This window comes from Equus przewalskii, chromosome 14, assembly GCF_037783145.1.
Source record: "Equus przewalskii isolate Varuska chromosome 14, EquPr2, whole genome shotgun sequence".
NCBI lineage: Eukaryota > Metazoa > Chordata > Mammalia > Perissodactyla > Equidae > Equus > Equus przewalskii.
Genome location: NC_091844.1, coordinates 32830275 through 32856162, shown reverse-complemented (window position 1 = coordinate 32856162; position 25888 = coordinate 32830275). Strand labels below are relative to the sequence as shown.

General features: G+C 41.5%; 1 protein-coding gene across 2 annotated transcripts in view; it reads left to right on the top strand.

Moving 5' to 3' along the window:
• Window positions 1-335: 335 nt before the first annotated feature.
• ANTXR1 (ANTXR cell adhesion molecule 1) overlaps window positions 336-25888 on the top strand; it is a 219151-nt gene continuing 193598 nt past the window's right edge. Inside the window, exon 1 of one of the 2 annotated variants that reach the window (XM_070572461.1) lies at window positions 336-935. In XM_070572461.1, coding sequence (XP_070428562.1) covers window positions 784-935 — 152 coding nt within the window. In that variant the 5' untranslated portion in view covers window positions 336-783. Of the gene's footprint in view, window positions 1295-25888 lie in introns of both variants that reach the window. The other variant, XM_070572462.1, reaches the window with a different exon arrangement.

Sequence of the window (25888 nt, the reverse complement as noted above, 5' to 3'; positions counted from 1 at the left end):
CATTTGGATGATTCAGATCACAAAGGCCCCGTTCTTCTCTACTTCATTGCACAATGGCTTGTCTGCCAAGGTCCCAGCGTGGGGTCCGAGCCACGGTGCTTAGAGAAAGTCCGTTCTCATCAAATGTTTACAGTGACCTTAGCAGCACACGTAGGATAGAAAAGGAAAGGACAGGGATAAAAGAGGCTAGAGAGTGAGAACTAGGAATGGGGAAGAGGTAATGGAGAAAGGAAAGGTGCCTGAGAAAAGGGAAGAATATGGCACAGGGGACAGCCACGCTCCCGCGAACGCCGAAGAGTGCTTTCTCCATCTCCGGCCACAAGGTGGCACCCTTTGAACTTTCTTCCTCCATCAAAATGAGAAAGGGGTGGAGAGGAGGGAGAAAAGGCTAAGCACTCCCCCAACCAAGAACAATTTGAAAACCCACCCCATAATATTTAAAATCTGGGACAAAGAACCGTCAGGACGGAACTGCTTCAATTGCAAAACCTCAGCGCAGCCTCCGGAGCGGCCGGCCGGCCCGAGTCAGGAGCAGCCCCTTTAAAAAAACGGAGTACAGTATTGGGATTCTTGAAACTTGAAACCTAGAAACAGAATCGAAGCGGAAACCAGAAAGAAAACCTTGAACTCCTCCAGACAATTGCTTCCGGGGAGTTTTAGGAGAGCGAGGGGGAATAAAGGGCCCGAGAGGAGGGCCCCTCGGATGGCGCGCCCCTGAGGGTCCTGGCGAGTTCGAGGAGCGTGGGAAGGAGAGGACCCTACCCTCTCCCTGGGCTGCAGGTCATGGCCACCGTGGAGCAGAAAGCCCTTGGCATTGGCTTCAAGTGTCTCTCTTTGGCCACTTTTGTGCTCATCTGCGCCGGACAAGGGGGACGCAGGGAGGAAGGGGGTCCAGCCTGCTACGGGGGATTTGACCTGTACTTCATTTTGGACAAGTAAGTGCCGTGAGTTTGCACCCTAGACTAAGCTGATGATGCTTTCTTCCCGGGCTGGGCTTGTTGGCAGGGTCGCTTTGGGTCAGGCACGCATCTCCAGGGAGCAAGAGCGCTGCGCCTTTGTCGGGGGAGCGAGCCTCCCCATCCTTCTTCGCTGCCCGAGCCCCCGCAGGGGAGCCGTCGCCGTTTGTTTGGGGACAAACTTCTTTTCTGCCTTGCTTTCTGTGACCGAGGAGCGTGAGTTTGAGGATGCTGATGCCCTACTACGTTTCTGTGAATCTTTTCCGTTTGCTTTAGAAACGTTGATGAGAAAAGCTTGCTTACGAGAGGCAGAACTTTCGGGCACGTCTAAAGTTAAGGTGTGTGGGCTTTTAAAAGCCAATCATCTCTTTTTAAAAAAAAAAAAATCGCTGTTTTACATAATGCATTGTCTTTGTTCCTAATAATATAATGCATGCTGCCTGGGCAGTTAGTGAAAATAGGCGAATTTCTCAACCTCGTCATCACTGAGCTTTAGGCTGGGAAATTCTTTGTTGTGAGACCGTCTTGTGCATTGTAGGGTGTTTAGCAGCATCCCCGACCTTATTCGCTAGATGCCAGTACCACCTTCCTCCATTCTCTCTCTCCCAATCCCCCTTCCCACCGAGGCCACAGTGGTGACAACCAAAACTGTCTAGACGTTTCCAAAATTCCCCTACGGGTAAGTTCCCCCTTCCGCTAGTCTTGAGAACCCCTGATGTAGGCGAATTCAAGTTCTTGACTGGTGGGCTACCAGGGAGGTGCAGGAGCCCTGGTTTCCTTCTGAAAACAGATGGTGGTTAGGCTTTAGGGCTGTGCTCAAGGGAGAGCTGAACTCTGACCAATTAAACACTTCCCAAATCCCCCTTCGATGTGCCAAGCCGCAGTCATTCCAGGAAGCTTCATTGCTATCTACTAAAAACCGACTTCAACAATAAAAAGCCCCTCCGAGAAGATCCACGCTGGTTAAAACTGTGTGAGCTCCCCACTGCCAGGGAGCCTCTTGCAGTTACAGTGGTGGGGAGATGAATTTCACAGACTGGAAAGTATTTGGGAGTTGGAAAAAGAGTCCTGCAAAATAAGCTGGCCAGCTAGACACCAAATGTGCTTTGCAGTTGCCCCTGGAGTTCGGTTTTTCCGTAAAGGCTGTTTTGAACTCCAGATTCTTTGGATGAAAAGTGAGATCTCTTTCTTGCAGATTTATGAGAAGGTGGATACTGAAAATATATTCTAATGCTAAGAAATGGAATTTCTTTTGTTACTTCTAGTGGCTGGGAGCACCAGCTCACAGATTCAGAGACTGTCTGAAAACAGAGATGCCCGTCATTGTGCTTTCTTTTTTTAAAGCCAGTTCAGAAGGACATAAAAGGGAGACTTGAAAAAGTGGACAGAATCACCATGTCCCTAAGTGGAATGATTCCATACTGTAGAGATAATCAATTCTCCTCAAATTGATTTATAAATTGAATTAAACTTTTCAAAGTTCTGAAAGAAGTTATTTTGGTGGTGAGAGAAATTTAACAAAATGATTTCAGGTTTATCTTAGAGAAAAAACAGGTAAAAAGAGCTAAAACATTTTTGGAAAAGAATAACGAAGAAATATATATACCATCAAATATTAATAGGTATTATAAGGCGAATTAGGAAAAACAGGATGGTAAAGGCCAAAGGATAGGTGGACAGAATAGAAAATCTAGAAACAGATCCAAGGACATGTAAGTGTTTAATGGAAGCTCAAATCAGTGGGGAATAAATTCATTATTTTAAAAAACGATTCTTGGACAAGTGGTTGGTGACATGAGTAATGAAAAAGATTAGATTTCTACTTTACACCACACACCAAAATAAATTCCAGAAGAACTGAAAATTTAAATGTTTAAAATGAAATGATGAAAGAACTAGAAGAAAATTTAGATGAATATTATTGTAATCTTAGATTTAGAGCTTTTAAAACAAGGCAGAAGCAACTAAGAAAACTATAAAAAGATTTAAATATAATAAATTGTACAGTTCCATAAGTTAAAAAAATTCCATAAATAAAAGATAAGTTACAAAAACTTTGCAACATAAGTTACTTATTATAGAGTGACCTTAATATAAAAAAGCCATTTAAAAAAGTTGATCCCGATAGAAAATAGACTTACTACATAAATAATTCACAAACTACATATATAAAAGTCAATAAACAAACAGAAAAGTTCAGCTTCACTGGTAATCAAAGAAATGAAAATACCAAACAAGATGTTATTTAAGTTGGCAAAGATTTTTAAAGAATTACAATATTCAGTGTTGGCCAACTTCTGGGAGATAGGCACTGTCATGTCTTTAAGGAAAATATAAACTGATATGGTCCTTCTGGACTTGCGCAATCCAGCAGAACTTTCTGTGATGATGCAACTGTTCTGTATCTCTGCTGTCCAATATGGTAGCTACTAGCCACATGTGGCCACTGAGCACTTGAAATGTGGCTAGTGCAACTGAGAAAATGAACTTTCTATTCTATTTAAGTTTAATTAATATAAAGTTAAATAGCCACATGTGGCTACCATGTTGGATAGCACAGACAAGAAGATTATTTGTTAATGTGTCTCAAAGTAAAAATCCAAGAGTCAGAAGTAACCTATATATGTGTTTATAGCAATGCTGTTTATATAATAAAGCTGAAAATTACCTAAATGTCCAACAACAGAGGATTTATTGTTATGCATGTTATATGCATAATATTGAATATGCATATTATGCATGCTTGTAAGCGATTTTAGGAGAAATATTTAATGCTCATAGTATACTCTTAGGTGAAAATACAATTACCAAATATAATGTGCATTACGATTCTACCTCTGTAAAAAAGCTAAACACCCACATGTATATATCTCTAGTCACCCAATATGTAATAGTATTTTGTCTCTAGAAGACATGATTTTTAAATTCTGTTTTTATGCTTTTCTGAATTTCCAAAACTTTCTACAATGAACATATGTAACTCTTATATTCAACAAAAATAAGTGACTGTGAGTTTTTAAAAGCTCCTTTTAAGTGTGAGGAGGGTCTCTAACCAGCATGCTGAGCTCCAAGCCCCTCTTGATTATGGAGGATGCTGCTGCTTTGATATGTAATCCTAGAGTAAATTTCTTTTTTTTTTTTTAGATTGGCACCTGAGCTAACATCTGTTGCCAATCTTCTTTTTTGTTTTTCTTTTCTTCTTCTCCCCAAAGCCCCCCAGTACATAGTTGTATATTCTAGTTGTAGGTCCTTCTGGTTGTGCTATGTGGGACACCGCCTCAGCATGGCTTGATGAGCAGTGCTAGGTTCATGCCAAGGATCGAAACCAGTGAAACCCTGGGCCACCAAAGCAGAGCACACCAACTTAACCACTTGGCCACATGGCCAGCCCCTAGGGTAAATTTCTAAACGCACCATAGGATCCTTTGCAGTACAATGGGAACACAAAAATACTCTGGGAAAAAATGGTGAGGAAACCTTTAAAGGTACCTACCTTTACGTTTAGGTGGACTCCTCTGACTTCCTTCCATTGTTCTATTGCTTGAAGAGAGGGATATTTTTATGCTGAATGAAAACCTTGCTAGAATTTGGTGTGACAGCGTGTACACCTCCAGCTTGCCATCTTGATCCAGGCTAATTTATATGATTGTTGAGCCCAGAGCTGGGGGATGGGCCAAAAGACAGTAATGGCAAACAGGCCCCTGGGTGGTCCCTAAAGACTTGGTCTTCTGTCCTAGAAAGAATCTCCTTGAAAGGTGCTGTCCAGCACCCAACCACAGCAGAGTGGAAAGGGAAAGAATGCTGATGCGTTTTTTTCCTTGGGCTTCTAAGATACTTTGTCCAGCAAGATACTGTCCTCAGGCTGAAACCAGTGGATCACAGGACACTAAATTCACCATTCTTTTCCCCACCCCTCAATTCCCTTTTTCCCAGCGAATGGTTCTCTTCTTTTCCATGACATTAAATCTCAGCTCATTTCAGCTTTAAGTAGGATGCAGCTCTGGCCTGGAGGGAACCCAGATTATACATTTAATGGAATGTCATGTTTTCTCAACCAGGAGCAAAGACTTCATAATGATAACCTAGACCACCACAGTAACACAATAGGGCATTATTAGCGGCTTTGGCGATGGGGCTGGCGGACTGGGCTTCACAAGGCTTTATACTGATGGAATTTCATGTTCATTTCAACATGCTTTTCTGGTTACAGTCAGGAAAAATAGATTGCTGGGAATTCAATCGGAGATTTGAAAAGTCAGATTTGGAAGGCCTCTAGCCACAAAAAAACAGCCAGGAGCTGCTAGCCCCCTTTAAATCTTCCAGGGGATTCTCCAAGATTAACGCACTCCGTTGACCGACCCACAGACGTGAATGTACCGTTCCCCTCTCACAGGGCTGTTCCACTATTACACTATATATTATGTATCACATATTGATCTATCTTATAGAGAGCCATTAGTCACTCAAATGGAAAAAGTGGATTCTCCATCATGAGTCTCGTGGAAGTGCTGGTTATATTCATGTGTGCCCTAAAGGCTTCAAAAATAGGATGGTGGAGTAGAGAGCAGGACAAGTGGAGGAGACGGTGGGCTGGAGAGTGACAGTAAGCACTAAATAGCTTTATTTATAGGACTTCCCAAAGCCGCAGCCTGTCACTCAATAAATCCTTACATTTGCAAAGGCCCTCCACAGGCTCGCCATGTGCTTCTTCCCCATTAGAGCTCCGGAACGCCTCCCTCTGCCTTCTTTTTTGTTCAGTACCAATTTTCTTTTTCTCTTTTCCCGCATACAAGGGGACTCCATCTTGCCACTCACCCAGAGCTCCAACCCAAGCACCCCTAATTAGATGATCCCATGATGGTGAGGATCAGTAGACCATTACTATATGTTGTACTTCAGGGATATGGCATTGAATAGGTTTTTATAGCATTAGACTGGGACCCTCACTACCAGGTGTAATATTGTTTTTCTGGGAAAATATCTTCTGGGTTTCCAGCTACTAACTTACAAAAGAAATCTCTAGCGTAAGAACTAAAGTTTCCCAATACTTACGCCATCTCACAAGTACTCCAAAGACAACCTGGCTTGGTACTAGGGCAAGCACTGCTGTCTCTAATTTACAGATGAGCATACTGTTCAACCTGTGTCAACACACTGGAGTAAGTGACCTGCCCAAGGACCTAGGATTAGATCATGACAGTGGGGACGATGTCTGCTCCTGACTCCCAGCCCAGCTCTTTCCACTCATCACTGCCCTGTACAGTTGGGTCATAATGAGAAGCACATGGCAACACAACTAGAGGAACTGGGCGGATTCCAGGAATTGAAAGTCCCTGCATCAGAGTTTCAGTAAATGATGGTGCAGAAGGCAATTAAGATTACTTAACTGAGGAGCTACTGTTCTGCTGTTAAATCAGCTCCAGTTGATTGGAAGTTTCAGGAACTCCCATCCCTGCTGTCTGCAGAGATGCTTCAGAGATCTCGGGGGTTAACTGATGGATAGGACTCTGAGGACATTTGATTATGATGCACTTGAAGGTCCAATAAATTAGTAATGTTTTCAGATTGAATCTGATGGCAAAGGGAAATTCAACTCTGTAGAATGTGTTAAAACACACAGATGTAGCTTGTTTTCAGAAATGCTTTGGAGGAGGGCTCCAAATAATGAAAATGCAAAAATGGCTCTGATTAAGGAAAACAGTCCTTTAGAAGGCACCTTGACAATGCTACAATAATACTCCTAAGAGGCATCAGAAAAAAAGTTTTCCAGGGGGCCAGCCTGGTGGTGTAGTGGCTGAGTTCACACATTCCACTTTGGCGGCTGGGGATTCGCCGGTTCTGATCCCAGGCACGGACCTATGCACTGCTCATGAGAGGAAGATTGACAACAGATGTTAGCCCAGGGCCAATCTTCCTTACCAAAAAAACCCCAAAAAACAACAAAAACTTTTCAGGGGCCAGGAATGTCTTTTTCTTTCTTTTTTTTTTTTGGTATTGAGATAGAGTCTGTGGTTGGTTTTAAATGTTCCTCCAATAGGTTCCAGATTTGGAGAAGACTTATCAGGCCAGGTGTTAGTTAGCAGAGCTGCCTACAAATTGGAAGGTTTGGCATATGGGTCTAAAATAAAAGTAAATAAGGCAGAAGTGTTTTGTTTTGTGTTGTGTTTCTGTCTGGGTCAGCCAAGTAATTACCTCTGATTTCCTTAGCTGTGGAGACCTAGTAAAACTCAGTGTCAAGCTGAGAATAGAATCCAGGAGTGCTAGAGGAAGGCACCCATCCTAAGATAACCTGTAATTATCTCCAAGTGCTAAGGGACTCCCAGTGGTCCAGGAACAAACTTTGGCATCCCTTAGCGAGGCTTGGCTGTGACATAAATGCAAATGGGATTTGCTTTATGCTAATTTAGAGCATGTGTCTATTTTTGATGTGTGGCCAAGAGACTGGGTTTCACCTCTCCCAGCCATTAATCGGCAACAAAAGACAAAGTGGATATGTGGACGTTTCCTGACATGTTTCCCAGACGTGCCAGGGTCGTACTGACAAAAGTAATGAGATTTTTCAAGTTGGCTGAGCTGAATCTTTCATTCATTTGACATAAATATGTTCAGTCCCAATCACGAGCATGTACTCCATTAAAGGCATGGATAACACAGTGCCTGTTGCAGGCAATGTCCTGTTCTGGGAGCTGCAGGAACGTAAAAGAAGCAGGAAGCAGTCCCAGACTATTTGCTTTTTAGGCAGAAGGACATTAGAAGGACTCCAGGCAGCCAAAGCTAAATGCTTCAATGAGGATTTGGGGCAGGGGGCTGGTAAAGTCAATTTTTGATCAATAAAGAGAAGAAATAAGTAATGTTTACTGAGCCCTTGGGACCTGCCAGACACTGTGGTAAGCGCTTTGCCCATGTGATCTGGTTTATTCTTTACAACCACATAAGGTCAGCACAGTCATGATCACCATTTGACACATGAGGAAACTGAGGTTTAAAAAGGTTAGCCAAGGTCACTCTTAAGGGGGGCAACTCAACCTCAAACCCCAGCCTCTCTGACTCATGATCTACGCACAAAGATGAAAAGAAGCTAAACATGCAAAAGAACATTGAATCAATCAGGGTAGGTTAGGTTATGCTGTGGTAACAAAAAATTCCCAAAATCTCAGGGACACAAAAAAACAAAGGTATAAACCTTGGTTTGTAATCTCTGCCTGTGCTGCATGTCTGATCAGGGCCAGCAGGGGCTCTGCTCCTGGTAGCTGTCCTGGAAGCTAGACTGGTGGTGACTCTTTCTTAACACCAGCTTCCACCATCATGGCTGCAAGGGAAGAAAATACTGAGGGTCTCTGGCTGGCAGTGAAGTGCTCCTGCTGGAAATGACACACATCCTTCCTCCCACTCACAGCACACTGGTCAGAACTAGTCACGTGGCTTCAGCCTATGGAAAGAGGATGAAAAAATGTCATCCTCCTCTATATAAAAGGAGAGGAAAGCCAGATATGGGTGGGTACTAAAAGCCTCTACTACAAACCTATAATTAAACAATGCTTTGGCCTGAGTAAGCAAGAAAGGAGTAATCACTGAGAGAAGGTAAAGAGATAAGACTTCTGGAAAAGGATCAGCTTGGAGCTAGGTCTTAGATATATTCGTCAACCTGGAATTACTATCAGACGTGACAGTTCAGATCTGCCCATGAGGCAGTCATGGCCCCTGCTCTTTCCTCCCTTCCTCATTCCTCCCATACTTGAGAGGAAATGGTCAGCACAGTGGGCAGATGATTAAATTAGATTAAATGGAAGGTAGAAATGGAGATTAGATGCTTTCCCTCTATCTAAGTATTACATGAATATATTGGAGAGCTAAGAATCTCTTTGTCCACAGTTTGTGTATTATGATGGAATTTGAAAGGCTGGGAAGGGAGAGCAGTCCCCGGAACACTGCAGCAGCTGAGCCGAGAGGAAGCCCGGATATTTCAGAGGCTGATTCAGAGTTTGAATCAAGAGTATCTGGGCTACGATCAATGTGTTTCTCAATGGGGGTGCCGGTGGCATTTTCAGTGGGACAATTTTTCACTGTGAGGGGCTGTAGGATGTTTAACATTTCTGATCCTTACTTTACAAATAACATTAGCTTCCTGGTCATTGTGATAATCAGTAAATAAACGGCTCTACATTTATATCTAAATGCCTTCCTGTGAGATGGTACCACCCTTATTGAGAACTCCCCACTGAAGGACTGCAGGGTAGAGCAAGGCATGCCAATGATGCTGAGTCCTAGCACCCCGGGACTACATCTGAGCGGGAGGAGCATTCATCTAGAGGAACAAGGAGGAAGGCCCTAGTGATAAGAGGGCCAGTGGAAATTGTAGACCTTGGAAGTGAATATGCTAAACCAGTAGTTCTCAACCAGGGGTTGGATCAGAACCTCAGGAGGCCAGGGCAGGCATATATATATGTATTGGAAAAGGTTCCCGGGTAATTCTGATGTGGTTCTCTCCCTCCCACAATAAACTGTGAAACTGAACAGGAAGACAAGAAAATCTGCCTCGTAATGATGGCCTTTCCCCTCTATGGTGAGGATGTCGCTGAGGCAGCAGACCCCTCAGAACCGGACACCAAGAAGAGTTCTTAATTTTAGATGGTGGCAGGAGAAGCCCAATATGATATGGAAGAGGAAGAGCAAAGGTCACCAATGGGCTATGCTTTGCCTTTCAGTGTAACCACATCCTGCCATGTGTGCATACACATGTAAATCATGGTGTTCACTAGGACAGTCCTTTGTTCCTTTCCTGTCAAGACTCCATACATGAGATGTGCCCCAGTGCCTCACAGGAATGAACCGAGGCTCAAGCACAGGAGTTAAGAGAACCAACTTCAGAATCAAGCATCTCTGGGTTCAAATACCAGCTCAGCCTTTCACCAAGCTTTGTGACCTTGGGCAGATTATTTAGCCTCTCTGAACCTTAGTCTTCTCATCAGTAAAACAGGTGTTAAAATTTCTGCCTCACAGAAGTGTTGTAAAGATTAAATAATATTAGATTAAAACCTTTAATGAAGCTTTTGGTATGTGAGTGTCCAGATGATAGATGGTAATGGTGATGTGATGATGATGGTGGTGGAGGTGGTGGTAATGATGGTGGTGGTAACGATGGTGGTGGTGGAGGTGATGGTAATGATGGTGGTGGTAATGATGGTGGTGGTGGAGATGGTGATGATGATGGTGGTGGTAATGAGAGTGGTGGTAACAATGATGGTGGTGGAGGTGGTGGTAATGATGGTGGTGGTAATGATGGTGGTGGTGGGAGTGGTGGTAATGATGGTGGTGGTAACGATGGTGGTGGTGGAGATGGTGGTGGTGGAGATGGTGGTAATGATGGTGGTGGTAAGAAGGTGGTGGTAACGATGGTGGTGGTGGAGATGGTGGTAATGATGGTGGTGGTAATGATGGTGGAGGTGGAGGTGGTGGTAATGATGGTGGTGGTAATGATGGTGGTGGTGGTGGTAGTGATAGCGATGATGGTGGTGGCGATGGTGGTGGTAATTATCCCTAGAGAAAGAAGACGTGGTTCTCTAACAAAAGACACTTCCTTAGATTCCAAGCAGGACTGCCTGGCTAGGGTAAGGAATACATCAATTTAGTACTTATCAAACTGTGGTAAATTTATGGAATTACAAAATGCCTAAGATGTGTCTCTGACTCTCAAGGATTTCATAATTTAGTAGAAGAGACAAAAGGCTAGGGAAACAGAGTTGATGAAATAATTAATTTTGGTTGAGATGATAGAGGCTTAGGAGACTTCATAGAGGAGGTAACTTTGGATCTGGAACTTGAATGTTGAGCAGGATTTTGTAAGGTGACAAAGTAAAGGAAAAACATTGCTATCAAAGGAGCAACATACAAGAAAGCAAAGTGACACATACTCTGTGATGTAAGCATGACAGGGAGAGTGACAGGAAAAAGGAGCTGGGAAGAGTCAATTTTTTCATATCAGCAATAGGTTGTGGGATTAAAGGTTTTTAAGGACAAAAGCGGCAAGTTTATGTATGTGTTTTATAAATATACACATATGTCATTTATTCTTGTAGTAGGAATGAGGGAAAAAGAGTAAATGGAATTGAGAGCTGTTTTGTAGTGAGGAGCAGCAGGACTTGAGCAATTGGATGTGAGAGAACAGGAGAGGAAAGAGTTGCGAGGAATAGGTTTCAGAAGGGAAGAGAAGTTTGGCGTGGCCGTGTTGAGTCTGAACATGTGGGACTTTTGGGTGGAGATGTTGAGTAGGCAGTTGGATTTGTTCCCTGGAACTGAAAATAAAGACTTGAGTGTTGTTAGCTCAAGGGTAGTAGTTGGAAATGTGGCTATGGATAATAAATAATATTGAGATAATATCAAGATAATATCAGTATGAAAACCTGTCAAGAAGAAGTGGAGTTTAAAGAGGAAGATGGCCAGGGTCCCACCTAGAGGAATTGCCAACAAGAATGTCTAGGTCAAAGAAAAAACTCTACCAAACAGAGCTGAGAAAAAGTTGCCAAAACAATCGGAAGAGAACCAGCAAAGAATTGTACCACTGAGGCTAGGAGAGAGAGAATTTCAATGGAGGGATGATCAATTCCATGTTTTCCCCCTGAAATCATCTCCTCCTCTATTTCTAGTCTTGGCCAACGATATCACCAGAAACCCAGGCACTTAAGCCAAAGATCTGGAAGTAATCTTCTTTCTCATACTGCAAGGCCTGGCAATTTCCATTCCCGCATCTCTCCTGTGTCTACCCCATTCTCTGCCTCATCATTGCCTTAGTTCAGGCCATTTCTCACTCAGTTCACTCAAGCATTCTCTAAATTGGTCTCTTTACCTCCTTTCTTTACCCTTCCCCCCACACTTTATTTTTGACACTGATGCCAAATTGTTCTTTTTAGAACACAGATCTAATCTTGACATCATCTTCCCCAACCCTCTAACCTTTAAACACTTCCAAAGCTCTTTTAAGATAAAACGTAAGCTCCTTAGCAAGGTATTCAAGGGCATTATTGCTCAGGCCACTACATATTTCCCAAGCTTCATCTCCTCACCCTTTTAATTTCCAAAAAAAATTGTACTCTGCAGTTCCCTGAACTAATCCATGCCCTCTCTTGTCCTTAACTAGAATACCTTCATCACCACTCCCATCTTGACATAGGTGATGCCCTCTTACTCTTTGAGACAATTACCAGCACTTGGTCCTCTCCCATCACTAGTTGTAGCTCCATGTGTTACAAAAAGATTAAGAACAATCATCTCTCTGCATTATATCTTCATTCCAAGTCCTTTCCTTGATCAGAATCCCTCAACCTCATTACACCTCATCCCGTGATAAGCAGTGGAGTGATCCATTATCAAGAGATGGAGAAGAATAACCCTTAGTGTTTGTCATTCGGTGGCCTTATTTTCTTTTCCTCAAATCCTGATGCTCAACCATATACTGCTTCAGTTAATAAGTACCTGTAGGAACCACGCGGAACAGGGCTTTCCCAATATCTTGATGGCAAAAGGATTATGATCAGAATCATAGTCATCCTGCCATCATTCCTTACATAAAAGATAATGCAAATACCAGGTTTATGGAAATTATACAGCAAATCAGAAAAAAGTATCCTAACTGTAATGATACACCAGTCACAATAGTAAACAATATAAAGTAAAAGGAAATACAAGATGCCATTATACATCCATAATGTAACCATAAATAAATAAACGTATGGCCCAGGACATTCCTGGCCTATGCCTACTGTCTCAGTATAATTATTAATAGCTTTCTATTTTACTCTTGAAAGTGTCTCAGCCTGGATTTTAAGTTATATGGTCATCCTGATTATTAACTGTCATAAAAGACAATATGAAAGAAATAAAAGGAAAGAGAATTGAAGGTCAAACAGGTGAAGCATCTTGTACACCTTATTCCATTAAAATGGGCAGCCAGCTCCGCACTCCTGATTCCATGTAACTGCCCCAATTTTAAGTATTTCCTGGTATCCCCACTCCCAAATTCCCATAACAATTGGTGGAAATTCTCTAGTGCTTCTCACCATCTTAGCACCTAATGCTATGAATTGTGGTTGTACATTTCCCGACCCCTCCATGGGGAGGCAGTGTTGCCCAGGTGTTAAGAGCACAGGTTTAAACTCCAGAAAGGAGACACTGTGAGCACAGTGTTTGGACTAAGAACATGGACTCTAGAGCCAGACCACTTGAGTTCCAATCCCAGCCGTACCACTTACTAGCTGTATGACTTTCAGCAAGTTACTTAACCTCTTTGTGAACTCAGTTTCCTCTTCTGTAACAAAGGAGACAATAGTATTACCCACACAGGGTTGTTGTGTCCAGAACAGAGTCCTGGGAGCACCTAGGAAGTGCTCTTTAAGTGCCAGGTGTTATTATTAAATGGCAATGACTATGAAGTACTCAGCACAATGCCTGCTGCTGTGTAAGTACTCAGTAAATGTTGTGTTGTAATTATTAACCTATAGATTCTAAAGGACCTACCAGGCATTCAAAAATTAGATTGCTGAGTCAATAAATATTATCTGATGTATTTATACATACTATAAATACATCCAGCAAGATGAGAACTGAGAAAGGCCATATGCTTCAGCAGAAATAGAGGCAATGGTGCCTTTTGGAAGTGTTGATTGAGGGCATCATAAATGCAGAAACCAAAATTTGATGAGCTGAGGGTATTAGAGGGAGATGAGAAAGGGAAAAAAGTTTGCTTATGACTTCTGAAAAAGAAGCTGAAAGCAGACAGTTAGCCTCTCCCTCACTGCCTCCCCACTCTCATCTGTAACTGCCCTACCCCCACCAAAAAGAGAAAGGCTCGAGGAGACATCTGGGGGAAGTCCGCATCAGGTCCAAAGACTAAGGACAGCAACACTGACATGCAACACACGTGTAAGAAATTTCACTAGAAACAAAGCAGATGGGCTGAGTTTCAAGGAGGTCAGCCAGGTTCTACTTTCAACTCTGCTGCCGAGTTGTAAAAAAAATATGTAGAGGAAGATTCTGGAGGAGCCCCAAGAACAATCCCAAATCTGGAAGTGAGTTTGAAGTAAAGAATGGGACATAGGAGAGATGAGAACCATCTCGTTGGAGCCTGGCTGCTATTGTGCATCAGCATCATGCAGAAACAGCTGCACTGGATAGTCAGAGGGGAAATTAAGCCACAAAAGAGAGAGCCCATGAACCAGGCATCTTCCTGACAGTGATCCTGTCCAGCATTCCTGAATCCTCCCTGTAGATCCTGGGCCTGCAAGAAAATGGCAGACTTCTGTCTTTGATTATATGGATGCAATCAGGATCAAGAATGAGATCAGGTACAGCACAATGTGAACCTGGAGTAGACACCAGGTCAAAAAACCCTATGTACGGCAAGTTGGAATTGGTCTAACCATGTCCAAAACAAACACACAAACCTTGCAAGGATGAAGTTCCTCTGTGGGAAAAGATGAAGGTCTATTCCATTCCCACTCTCCCCTAATTGATGGGACAATAATATAAGCTTACTTTAGCTTTCAAGACCAACTTCTTCCCCCAGATTAAGTTCTTAGAGAAGTTTGTAAGTGTGAGATGATGCAAGAAAAAAAAAACCCAAACCTATTTAAGAAGCAAATAACAGATCCAATTATACTTTCCCATATTCAAGGATGAAAATAGAGCCTGCAGAATTTTAGCAACTTAAAGTAAGTGATTAAACAAAATTCCTGAGGTGAAAGAGGAACGTATTTATGGAAAAAATTTTCAACAGCAAAAGAGATCAGTTTTAGCACCATATGTTTTATGATTTCAATGAAGTTAAATAAAATAAGAAATTTGTGAAACTGGAGATAAAATATGAAATCGGAAGTAAAGAGACTTAGAACAATTAAGGAAATATAAAATAATATGGAAAAATGTAAAGTCACCTGAGAAGCAGTAAAGAGTAGAACTGACAATGCAGAAAGTGAAATAAATGATGGAGGCATGTTTGAGAAATTCTCATAATTTGAATAGAACAATGAGTTAGATGAAAGTGATGAGAGAGAAGATGACAATGGTTGGCAAAAATAGATATCCAATATACCAGATAATTTTGGTTGCTAAAGAGTAGTCTAGAAGAAACATTCAAAGATATAATAGAAGAGAACTTTTCTGATTTAAGAGAAACCTGAAAATGCAGATTGAATAGGTTCATCAAGTAAAAACCAAAATTAATTAATTAATTTAAAAAGGCTAATAGTTAGACATATCCTGGTGAAATTTTTAATTTCAGAGACAAAAAGAAGGAGCTGGCCCAGTGGCATAGTGGTTAAGTTCGTGCGTTCCACTTCGGTAGCCTGGGGTTCGCTGGTTCAGATCCCGGGTGTGGACCTACATGCCACTCATTGAGCCATCCTGTGGCGGCATCCCACATACAAAATAGAGGAAGATTGGTATGCATGTTAGCTCAGGGACAATCTTCCTCAAGCACAAAGAGGAAGATTGGCAACAGACATTAGCTCAGGGCCAATCTTCCTTACCAAAAAAAAAAAAAGGACAAAAAAAGAATTTTATGAGTGGGGAACAAAAAACAGGTTACCTACAAAGATTCTGCAACATTAAATGATAGAAAATTTTGATGGATACAATTTATGACCTAAAATATTATACCTAGCCAAGATGTCACCTACATGTGAAGAAAATAGAGACATTTTCAAATAGATATGGATTCTTCTAAAATGGGGTGTAGGATAATTTTCTTCAAGAAATTACCTAAAAAGTGAATCTTTTTTAAAGAAACCTCCAAAATATAATAGTTATTATATAAAAGAAGTGGGAATGACCATTAAAGCCATTTAAGCAAATAAATGTCTAATTAGTGTTTTCAGTAAATTTTGAGATTATGTTGCATCTACAAACAAGAACAGTCTGTCATGAGAAAGGGACAAGCTCAAAGTAAGCTTTTGGGGAGAAAATATACTATTTCTGAATATTCAGATCCATTGGAAGCAGTGGCCACCACACTGAATATTGCAGAAAGTAAATTCAGCTCATCCGAATACAGTCTGGGAAACTTTTCTCCAGAACTCAAGCCGAAAGGACATAGAGATTAAAATTAGGAGACAAGAGATAAGTGACACAAAGACTAGGAACAGGATATCCAATATATAGACAACGAAAATTCTAGGAAGAAAGATGAGAACATTTACAAAAGATACAATAATAAAAAATAGTAAAATATTACTTTCCTCAGCTGAAGAAAGATTAGAGGCTTCAGATTCAGAGGACTTACCAAATACTTAGCCTAATTAATTTTTTAAAAGATCCACAACCCACACAATCTTAGATATATTCTTAAGAATATAAGATTAAATAGACATATCTACATTCTTCCAAAAAGGAGGAAAAAAAGACTTCCCCTTGCCTAAAAAAGAGAAACTCAGATTCACTTTAGATTTTTTTTGGTCTACAACATTAAATGATCAAAAATCTCAATAATTACAGAGTCTTGAGTGAAATGTGGTATTTAAATTTCTTAACTAGTCTTCCTCAGACGTACAAAAATTCAAAATGTGTACCATCCACATGCCCTTATTGAAAGAAATTACTTGAAAATATTGACATGAAAATGGAAGATGTATTGAAAATAAAGTACAAGAAGAGGACATGTTATAAAAGGAGCTGAAGTAAGTAATGGCCTTAGAAAAGTTAGTAAGTCATAGTAATGTTATAAATGCCATTATACAGCAAAATATAAAATTTAAAGAATGGATTTTCAAAAGAGAAAACGAAAAATGTAAAATTTTTATGCAGGATATAAAAAATTGCTCATATGCTATTTACTTATACAAAAAAAATGTAGTTTATTTTTAGTCCCAGACTCCTCTTTTCTTCCTCTCAAGTCCATCTACTGGGTAGTAGGAGGGATGGAAATGCCTCGATTTTGAACCAGTGATAATAACAGTCCAATGTGGTGATTTTAAAAAATCTCTTTAGGTGAAATACTTAGTCTTTCAGATTTTTCCCTCCCCGAGTAGAAAAGTAGGACTTTTGAGGGAGACTAATTTGCCCTTTGAGGATGTCCTTTGGTTTTGGACCAGTTGGTTTCATGGAAAGTTCTATCACATCTTCAAGGAATAGAACATTTCAATATTAGTTAATTCTCCCAGAAAATAGAAAAAGATGGAGAGTTTCTCAATTTGTTTCAGGAAGCTAACATATATCTGATATCAATATCTACCAAAGATAGCAGTCATATGCAAAACTTCCAAACCAAATTTAAATAAAAACTTTATTATTAAAACAAAACAGTGTAGTAAAAGAATAATATATCAAGACTAAGTAGAATTTGTCCTAGGAATGCAAAGGTGCTTCAATATTTAGGAAATGTATTAAGGTAACTTTTGGGTTGGGGCCGGCCCCGTGGCCAAGTGGTTAAGTTCGCACGCTCTCCTTCACAGGTTCAGATCCTGGGCATGGACCTCACACAGCTCATCAAGCCATGCTGAGGCAGTGTCCCACATGCCACAACTAGAAGGACCTGCAACTAACAATATATACAACTATGTACTGGGGGGCTCTGGGGAGAAGGAAATCTTAAAAAAAAGATAACTCTTGGGACTGGCCCGTGGCCAAGTGGTTAAAGTTCTGTACTCCACTTTGGCAGCCCGGGTTACAGGTTTGGATCCTGGGTGCAGACCTACACCACTTGTCAAGCCACACTGTGGCAGCAACCCACATGCAAAATAGAGGAAGATTGGCACAGATGTTAGCTCAGGGCAAATCTTCCTCAGCTAAAAAAAAAAAAAAAGATAACTCACATTTATTTATTTTGATGGCTGAAGAGGAAAAACCAAATTATTTTCTCAGCAGAATCTGAAAAGACATCTCTCTGAATACTTAAGCATTCAGAGGATTTAGAGGATATGAATAATAATTAATGAGGTTGATTTAATAAACATATTTTAAACCCTATACTCCACAGAGAATAAACTTTCCTTTCAAAGTCCATGAAATATTTATTAAGTCACAAAGAATACCTCCATATGTATCCCAAGGCACAATTTTTCCAGTCTACATTCTCCGCAGTAAATAACAGGAAATGAATAGTGAAAGTACACTAAAACCTCAACTACCAGGGAAAAAATACATAGATTTTTAAATTATCTTGTCTTGAGAAAGACTGAGAGAAAGTCACAGTGTAGGACAGAGGTTGGCACACTGTGGCCCGCAGCCCGTTTTTGTAAATAAAATGGTATCGCAGCAGCACCTCAGTCATTCTGTTCACGTACTATCAATGGCTGCTTTGTGCTGGAGCAGCAAAGTTGAGTGCGTTAGTTGCCACGGAGACCATAGAGCCTTCAGAGCCTAAAATGTTTACCGTCTGGCCCTCTACAAAAGGTTTGCTGCTCCCTGGACTAAGAAAACATTTGCTCCCCAGTAGAAAAATGGGCAAAGAATATTGATAGCAAGGTCAGCTTCATGGCGTGGGACCTGTGCAGTCGCCCAGGGGCCCCCCACGTAGTTTAATCCTCTGCTATCGCCATCTTGAAGTTCTTCCTAATTTTTAAACAAGAAGTTCTGCGTTTTCATTTTGCACTGGGCTCTACAAATTATGTGGCTCAACCTGATGGATACTCAAAGTTTTTAAAACAAAATCAAATGAACAATAAATATGAAAAAAAACTACAGCTTATAATTCAGTATATCCAAATAAAAACAATAATAAAACTCCATTTTCATTTATAAAATGTATAGATATTCCAGAAAGGGCTAATCCCAAGAGTGGGTAAAGGGTAAGAAAAGGAGCACTTCCTACCTGGCCTCCTGGGAGTTTGGTGATCATGACAGTGGGAAGTGAGTTACAGTGGCCACCGTGTCCTGTGTGGTCACTGTGTTCCAAGCAGGACTCTTCACACTTTACAAATGTTGGGTTTAATCCTCAAAACAATCCTTAGGAGAGAAATACTATCATCCCCATTGCAAAAGGAGGAAGCTGAAGTGTAAGAAAGTGAAACATCTTGTTCAAATGTCGCACTAGTGAGTAGAATAGGAGTTTAAACTCACGTAAGCCACCAAGTCAGTGCTCATAACAGCCGGTCTGAATGCCCTCAAGAGTCACTTGTCCCACATTTCCAGGGAGGGAGGCACCATTTGGTCATTGCTATCAAAAGCTTTAAAATGTTGTATAAACCCAGAGAGTCCACCCTTAGGAATTTTTTTAAAGCCAGTATAAAGAAATGCAGTAATCGCAAAGACATGTGTGCCAGAGTAGAAAAAAAAATATTCTCACTATACTCAGATATATAGAAAATAATTTAAAGCTGTTTTGCTTACCCTCAAAAGACCCTCCTGCTGGGTGCGGGTGTGTGGAGAGTGTGGTGAGGAAAGGAGGCAACTTTCCCTCCAAACTGGAAATCTTAGCCCAAGGCAAGAATTTAACCACTCAGTAAATTTGTCTGTGTCCCCACCGCCCACCCTCCGTACTTCTCTTGCTCACATGTCCGTGTGTTTGAGCAGGGCTTCTTGTGTCCTTGTGGCATGCTCATGAAGGGGGCTCTGACTTCCCTCCAAGCCACAGTACCATCCCTCGTCTGGTCATGGCCACCTGGCAGGCATCCACAAATCACATTGGTGGCTTTGGCTGGTGACCCATGGGTCTCACTTATCACATCTTGGTGTGCATTTCAATTATGTGACATATCTTATGGGCAGCTACCTGATCGTTTTCTTAACAACAACAATTTTCTGTTGAATTTGCACCAAAAGTACCAATAGTTGATATCAGAAATTTTTTTTCGGCTTTTCCTGGTGTGTATGCGTGTGTGTGTGTGTGTGTGTGTGTGTGTGGAAAAGATGAATTAGTAGAGATAGTTTGCTAAAATATCTGTTTGATCATGATCCACAAGAAAAAATACACTTTACATCTTGACACAGTATATGTATAACATGTACAAATAATTGACAGAAAGTTTCATATAGCATTTCTGTTACAGTATGCAGTACATCCTGATTTTTCCATTCTATTTCTTTTTTTAAAAATGTTGGCAACATCCCACCAAACTGATTTCCCAAATCGTTAATAAGTTGCATTCTGCAGCTTAAAAGTCATTGTTTTCATAGCCCTCAGTTAGATTGACTAAAGGAGAAACTCCTCACAAGTGAGTAGGGTGGGGCTGAGCATCCTGGACCCGGGTCTCTGCAACAGACAGAAGCTGGGGGGGTAGCCCCATACATAAAGTGCAGTGCTCAATGGCTTGGTTTCCGTGTAGACTGGTGTCTGAAGAAGTTGGAGTGGAAACAGGGGTCAAAGTCAAGCTTTTTGAGCAGGAGGGAGGCTTGGCCATGACTCCAGTCGGTCATAGGAGGACCAGGGCTGACGGCCTGGGCCGGGTTTAGGGTTCCAGCCAGTTAGGGTGCAGTGTGAGGCTAGGAGGAAGGAGAGGAAGACCAAGGAAGAAGTTGGGGGGCAGAGAGAGGAGGCAAATGAATGGGGGGCATTTGATGGCAGAACTAATTGCTGGTCCCACTTGGTGGTGCCTGAGGCTGCCATACCCTTCCAGGATTAGCTGGGGACCTGGGTGGGTCACTGAGGACATCAGTGACTTCAGCTGGGTGGGGCTAAGGAAAGGCCAGGACTGACAGTTTTACAATTTCCAGACTTAGAACGACTCTGCTCTTCCAGGATTAAAAGACTCCTGAGTAATTGTTCCAACTCTAGCTCTCTTTTTTCCCTTTTGTTTTATTCTAACCCATGTGCAAAAGAAGAGGGGACAATTTAAACTCAGTCTGGCCCGCTTGATTCTTTTTGAGTCTGATTGTATGTGTGGCTAATGGAAAGCGCCTGTGTTTTCTAAAGAGCTGAACCACAGGGAGATTTGGAAACTCACATAAACACAAAAGAATGTGGTTCAGAAAACAAATCAGAATGAGACTCACAGTTCTTATTTTGCTCCTACTCTTTGCATATTAGACCCTTGGAAGTAATTGAACAGTAATCTGAGGGCAATGCCGGGTTCCAAGCAAAATCCTTCGCTGGGAACAGACAGCGAATGCAATGTCACAAAAATTTGCTAACTTTACCATATTCCAAACACTGGAGAGGCCATAGAGAAGGTGGTGTGAGAAGGCGTTGACTCTGATTTTGAGTGAACCCAGGTATTTTGAGTGCATGGTCAAGCACAGACCCCGGTACGACTGTATCCAAGCAGAATTCCTGGGAGGTGACTTGAATTCAAAATTTTGCTGCGATTTATACTTGTGGAACTAGGGCATAAAAATCCCAAGGAGGGGCCTGAATCCTCCTTAGCTGGCCCCTGGAAATCTTCAGGGGCTAGAATTGCATCTGAGTAAGGATTTAATTGAGTCAAATATTAGGGACCTTTCACATCCACTGATTTTTAGAACATGGGCATTTCAACTTTCTATGACTATAGTCTGCCCAGTAATTGTGTATTAAAAGCAATTAAAAAAAATAACACAAAACAATCCACAATAGAGTCCAATGGAAAATTTCCCAGTACTACCCATATCGGGGCTAAGAAGGAGTTTGTATTTCTGCCTTAGAGCTTTGGTTAGCAATGGCCAAGTGAGCCATTACTGCCTGAAGAAAACATCAGGACTCCATAGCTGGGATTTTAAGATCATTAGCTCTTAAACAGGTTGGCATGATAAATGAGATATTTTACACATTGTAGGGTGGGGAGAAACTGGAATTGGATCCACCCTCTTCCACTTCCCCAATCAGCACCTCACTTCTCTTGGCTGTGACCAGGAGTCCACTTAGGTCCTCCACGTTGAGAAGAAGCCAAGGGTCTGAACACAGACACACCATCCTAGGTCGATTATTCTGGGAGTAGCTACTAGGGCAGATTCATAACTAGAAAATCAGTTTACAAGGCAAAGTGCATGTGAGACATGCATGTTTTGACAGAAAGTCCAAACTGAGTCAAAGACCCAGCATAGCTATCCCTATAGGAGAAGGACAGGAGTCTGGTTGAGGTCCCAGGGGTAATTTCCAGAAGCCTCATGGATGACATATTTAGAGTTCAGGGTTAGGACATCCAGCTGTGGCCAAAGGGTTGGGGTGAGGCAGCGGAAAGGATTGGCACCAGGCAGACAAGCCTCTTGCTGCTGGGGATTTGTGTTAAAGAGATATGAGCAGCACCCCCAAAAAACTTAGCTCCGTGCTAAAACCATGAGTAGCTGACATGGGGCTCTTTCCTTTTCCAAGGGGTGACTTGATCTTAGGGTATGATAGAGCATGCGTGTGTGGGTTAAGAAGGCTCAGTAGTAAGGACTGGAAGGATTTCAAGGTGCAGATCTAGTTAACCCTATATTCGTCTGCCCCTTCAGTAGCTGAGGCCCTGTGGGATCCCATGATAACCCAGAGAAGACAAAACCAGTTTGGTTCTCAGAATCCTAGAAGGTTATGTTCACCTGGATGCTTGAGGTAACACGCTATGTACATCTCAAGTGTGTCCCAAAGAAGGTGTATTTTGGTCAAGGCTTATATAATTGTGTAAAGAATGATCATGTGTATAAATGAAACAGCAAACCTCAACAGTGACAGGGAAGTTATCACCAGCAATGGGATGGGAGAGGGAAGCCTGTCAATACCTCCTGGTCTCCACTTTTATCTTAGAGATCTCATTTTATTTTCTTCTTGAGAAAATACAGTGCTTGCCCATTAGCAAGAAAGTTTTCCAGCTAGATCTAGACTATTCTCAACACCCAAGGATATTTCTTGGATCTTTCCTTATATCTAGTATCAACAAATCAGTTGAATACCAAAATCATATAAATTTTACGTCAGTCAGATAAAAGAATAGTGAAAATGAAGTGTTTTAAGACAAAAGATAGTGTGAATTGTCATTGGGTGATCATGTTTAATAAGTAAGGAATGTAGATTGATTTGTGGCTGTAAAATAGGGCCAATCCTTGAGAACAAAGAAATAGTACCCAAAAGCATTTACTCCAAACCCTTGCTCCTTAAGCCAAGAATAGTCCCCCGGTTCTAGTTCAAGTCCCTCTTTCACCAACGCTTTGCCTCCCCTCCCAGTATAATTCCCCCACTGCAGGACTTCTCTACTGATGGGGTAGGGGAGATGGGGGGATTCCTCTTTAATTCTTAGGCATCTTACACTACCCCTCAGTCACCAAAATTGCAGATAGTACTTGTCCTGGTCATATGGCCCAAAATACAGCATTGCATTTCAGAAGTGGGCACAGATGGCCAGTGTTCAAGGAAATCTCTTGATTCCAGTGGAAAGGAGTTGTAGAATCCTGGATTAGACTATGGCTTATGTCATGTCTCCTGAGGCACTTACACAGCCTTGGGCCATATCTGCTAGACCCTCACCAGGACCCCCAGGAGCCGAGCATCTACCTCATGGCTAAAAGAGAACGGCCAGGACTAGTCTGAGATGTGAAGTATACAACTGAATCCTGTCCAGGGGGATGGCTGGGATTCTAATGAAAGAGGATTTCTGAAGCTTTAAAAGCCCAGGGCTAGGATATGCAGTTCTGGTGAGCTCTTGGGAGACTCCCAGCTGCCATTGAGCTCAGAGATCTATCGTTGATGATTAGGTAGGTCCATTCACCAAGGATCTGTGCTCTAGAATCATTGACCCACCTGGGAAGGCTCCTCAGGTTCGCATAGGGTCACAGGTGTTGTCTGGAGCCATCTGCATCGTAAACCCAGGGTGTTTATCCAAACGACAAAGGCAAAAGAGGGGATGTCCAGCTGGCAAAAGATCAGGAGGCTTTCTTGAGCAATAGAGGCTTCTCATTTCCATGCTCTTCTTCCATTCAGCAAACACATAGATGCTGGAGAGGCAAATATCCTTAAGACTCTCGAAGGAGAGCTTGAAAAAAAAAGTGATTGCAACCAATATCAGAGATGACTGACAGATGTACACAGTCCCTTGAGAGCATGGGGCAGGGGCAATGAGCCCTGTCTGTGTTGATCAAAGGCAACAGGGAGGGACTGAGTTGAGTCTTGAAGAATGAGTAGGAGGTTGCCAGTGTGAACATTGAGTGTCCCAAGTAGATGGAATATGTATAAAGGCTGAGAGACAGGAACAGAAGAAATTTACTGGAAAAGGTTTATTTTTGACATAAGGGCTCTCACCCCCTCCTCATCCTGATCTCTTTCTCCATCTCCCCAATCCTCACCCCCTACCCTGGGCTCCATGCTGCTGCCACATGAAACTGCTTGCTCTTCCCCCACACAACTGTTTAAGTAGGCATTTCTGTATTCACTAAAAGAGTTGAATGTTTTTTCAAATGCTAATTTATCGTCCTTCAGGGAATTGCCTGTTCTGATCCTTTGTCTATTTTTCTACTGTTTGACTTTTTGACTTTTACTTGTACTAATTATTTATATATCCTAGACACTAATCTTTTTGCCTTTTATATTTGTTGCAGACATCTTCTCTCACTCTTTTCTTGTCTTTGAACTTGTTTATGATATCTTTTTTCATTCAGAATTTTAGGCACTTCAGACAGTGTGTCTTCAAAAACAATTCCTACTTTCTGTATCTGGTTGAAAAAACTCTTCACTAACCTGACAACATAAAAATCTCCTTCTATAATTTGCCCTGTGAATTTCAAGTTTTGGTTTTCCCGTTAGGGAAAACATACATCTAGGGTTACCTTTGGTATGAGATAGTGATGTAGTTGGTTTTTTCCAATTAGAAACCCATTAGCACAGCATCATTTATTGAAGAGTTTATTCCCCCTCCCCAGTTTAAATCACCTTGTTCACTATAGAGCAGACCTCACATAGGATGATGCTTGGGTTCTCTATTCTACTCCATTGACTCTGCTGTTACATCATGTATCATGTATACAGAGTCATTGTATCTGATAGGGCAAGCTTTCCAACTTTGCTCTTCTATTTCATAATTTCCTTGATTACTTTTAGTACTTTAATCTTCGTTTCATTTTTAAAGTCAATTTTTGATTTTCACAAAACATCCTTTCAGAATTTTCCCTAGGATTGAAGTTATAGATTAATTTGGGGAAACTGAGATGGCTTTATGATATGGAGTCCTTCACTGTATGACCGTAACATATTGTATCACTTTTGTTCAGGTTGGTCAGACATAATTTGTGCATATGTGGCAGAGAAAAATAAATACTCCTCTGGGGCTGGCCCCGTGGCCGAGTGGTTAAGTTCGAGCGCTCTGATGCAAGCAGCCCAGTGTTTCGTTGGTTCGAATCCTGGGCGCGGACATGGCACTGCTCGTCAGACCACGCTGAGGCAGCGTCCCACATGCCACAACTAGAAGGACCCACAACGAAGAATATACAACTATGTATCGGGGGGCTTTGGGGAGAAAAAGGAAATAATAAAATCTTTAAAAAAAAAAAATAAATAAAATAAATAAATAAATACTCCTCATAGAGATGGGATACACTCAACTAGACTGAGAATTCCTAGGGATATTACACCATGAAAAGGAAGGCATAAAATCTGTTTTGTCAAGATTCATCTCAAATATCTATAAAATGTCCTGAAACAAAGAAAAATTAGAGCAATAAATAACTCTCTAGAAGTTAAAATTAAGGTAAATGAGTGCATAAAAAATAAAAATCATCTGAGACTGCAGAAAATGTTTGCAGTACAAAATGTCAGAGCAGAAGGAGCAAACTCTAAGCTCAACAATTATTAGAATGACAGGCAGAAATGCAGAACTCGGCTGAAACAGATCAAAGTGAAAGGAAAGAGGCATCAGAGCTAAAGAAAAGAGTGGGTTAGAATAGAAAAACTTAATATGCAGTCACTGCAACAGATTGAGCACAAGCACTATGAAAAACACTTATCAGCTGAATTGAAGTGGTAGTAAGTGGTGTCAGTGAAACAGAAGACAACCTTGGGAAATCAAGAAGACGCCTTCCAACTCTAAAATTCTAAGTTTCCTATGTCCTAGAGAAACAGTTTTTTCAGT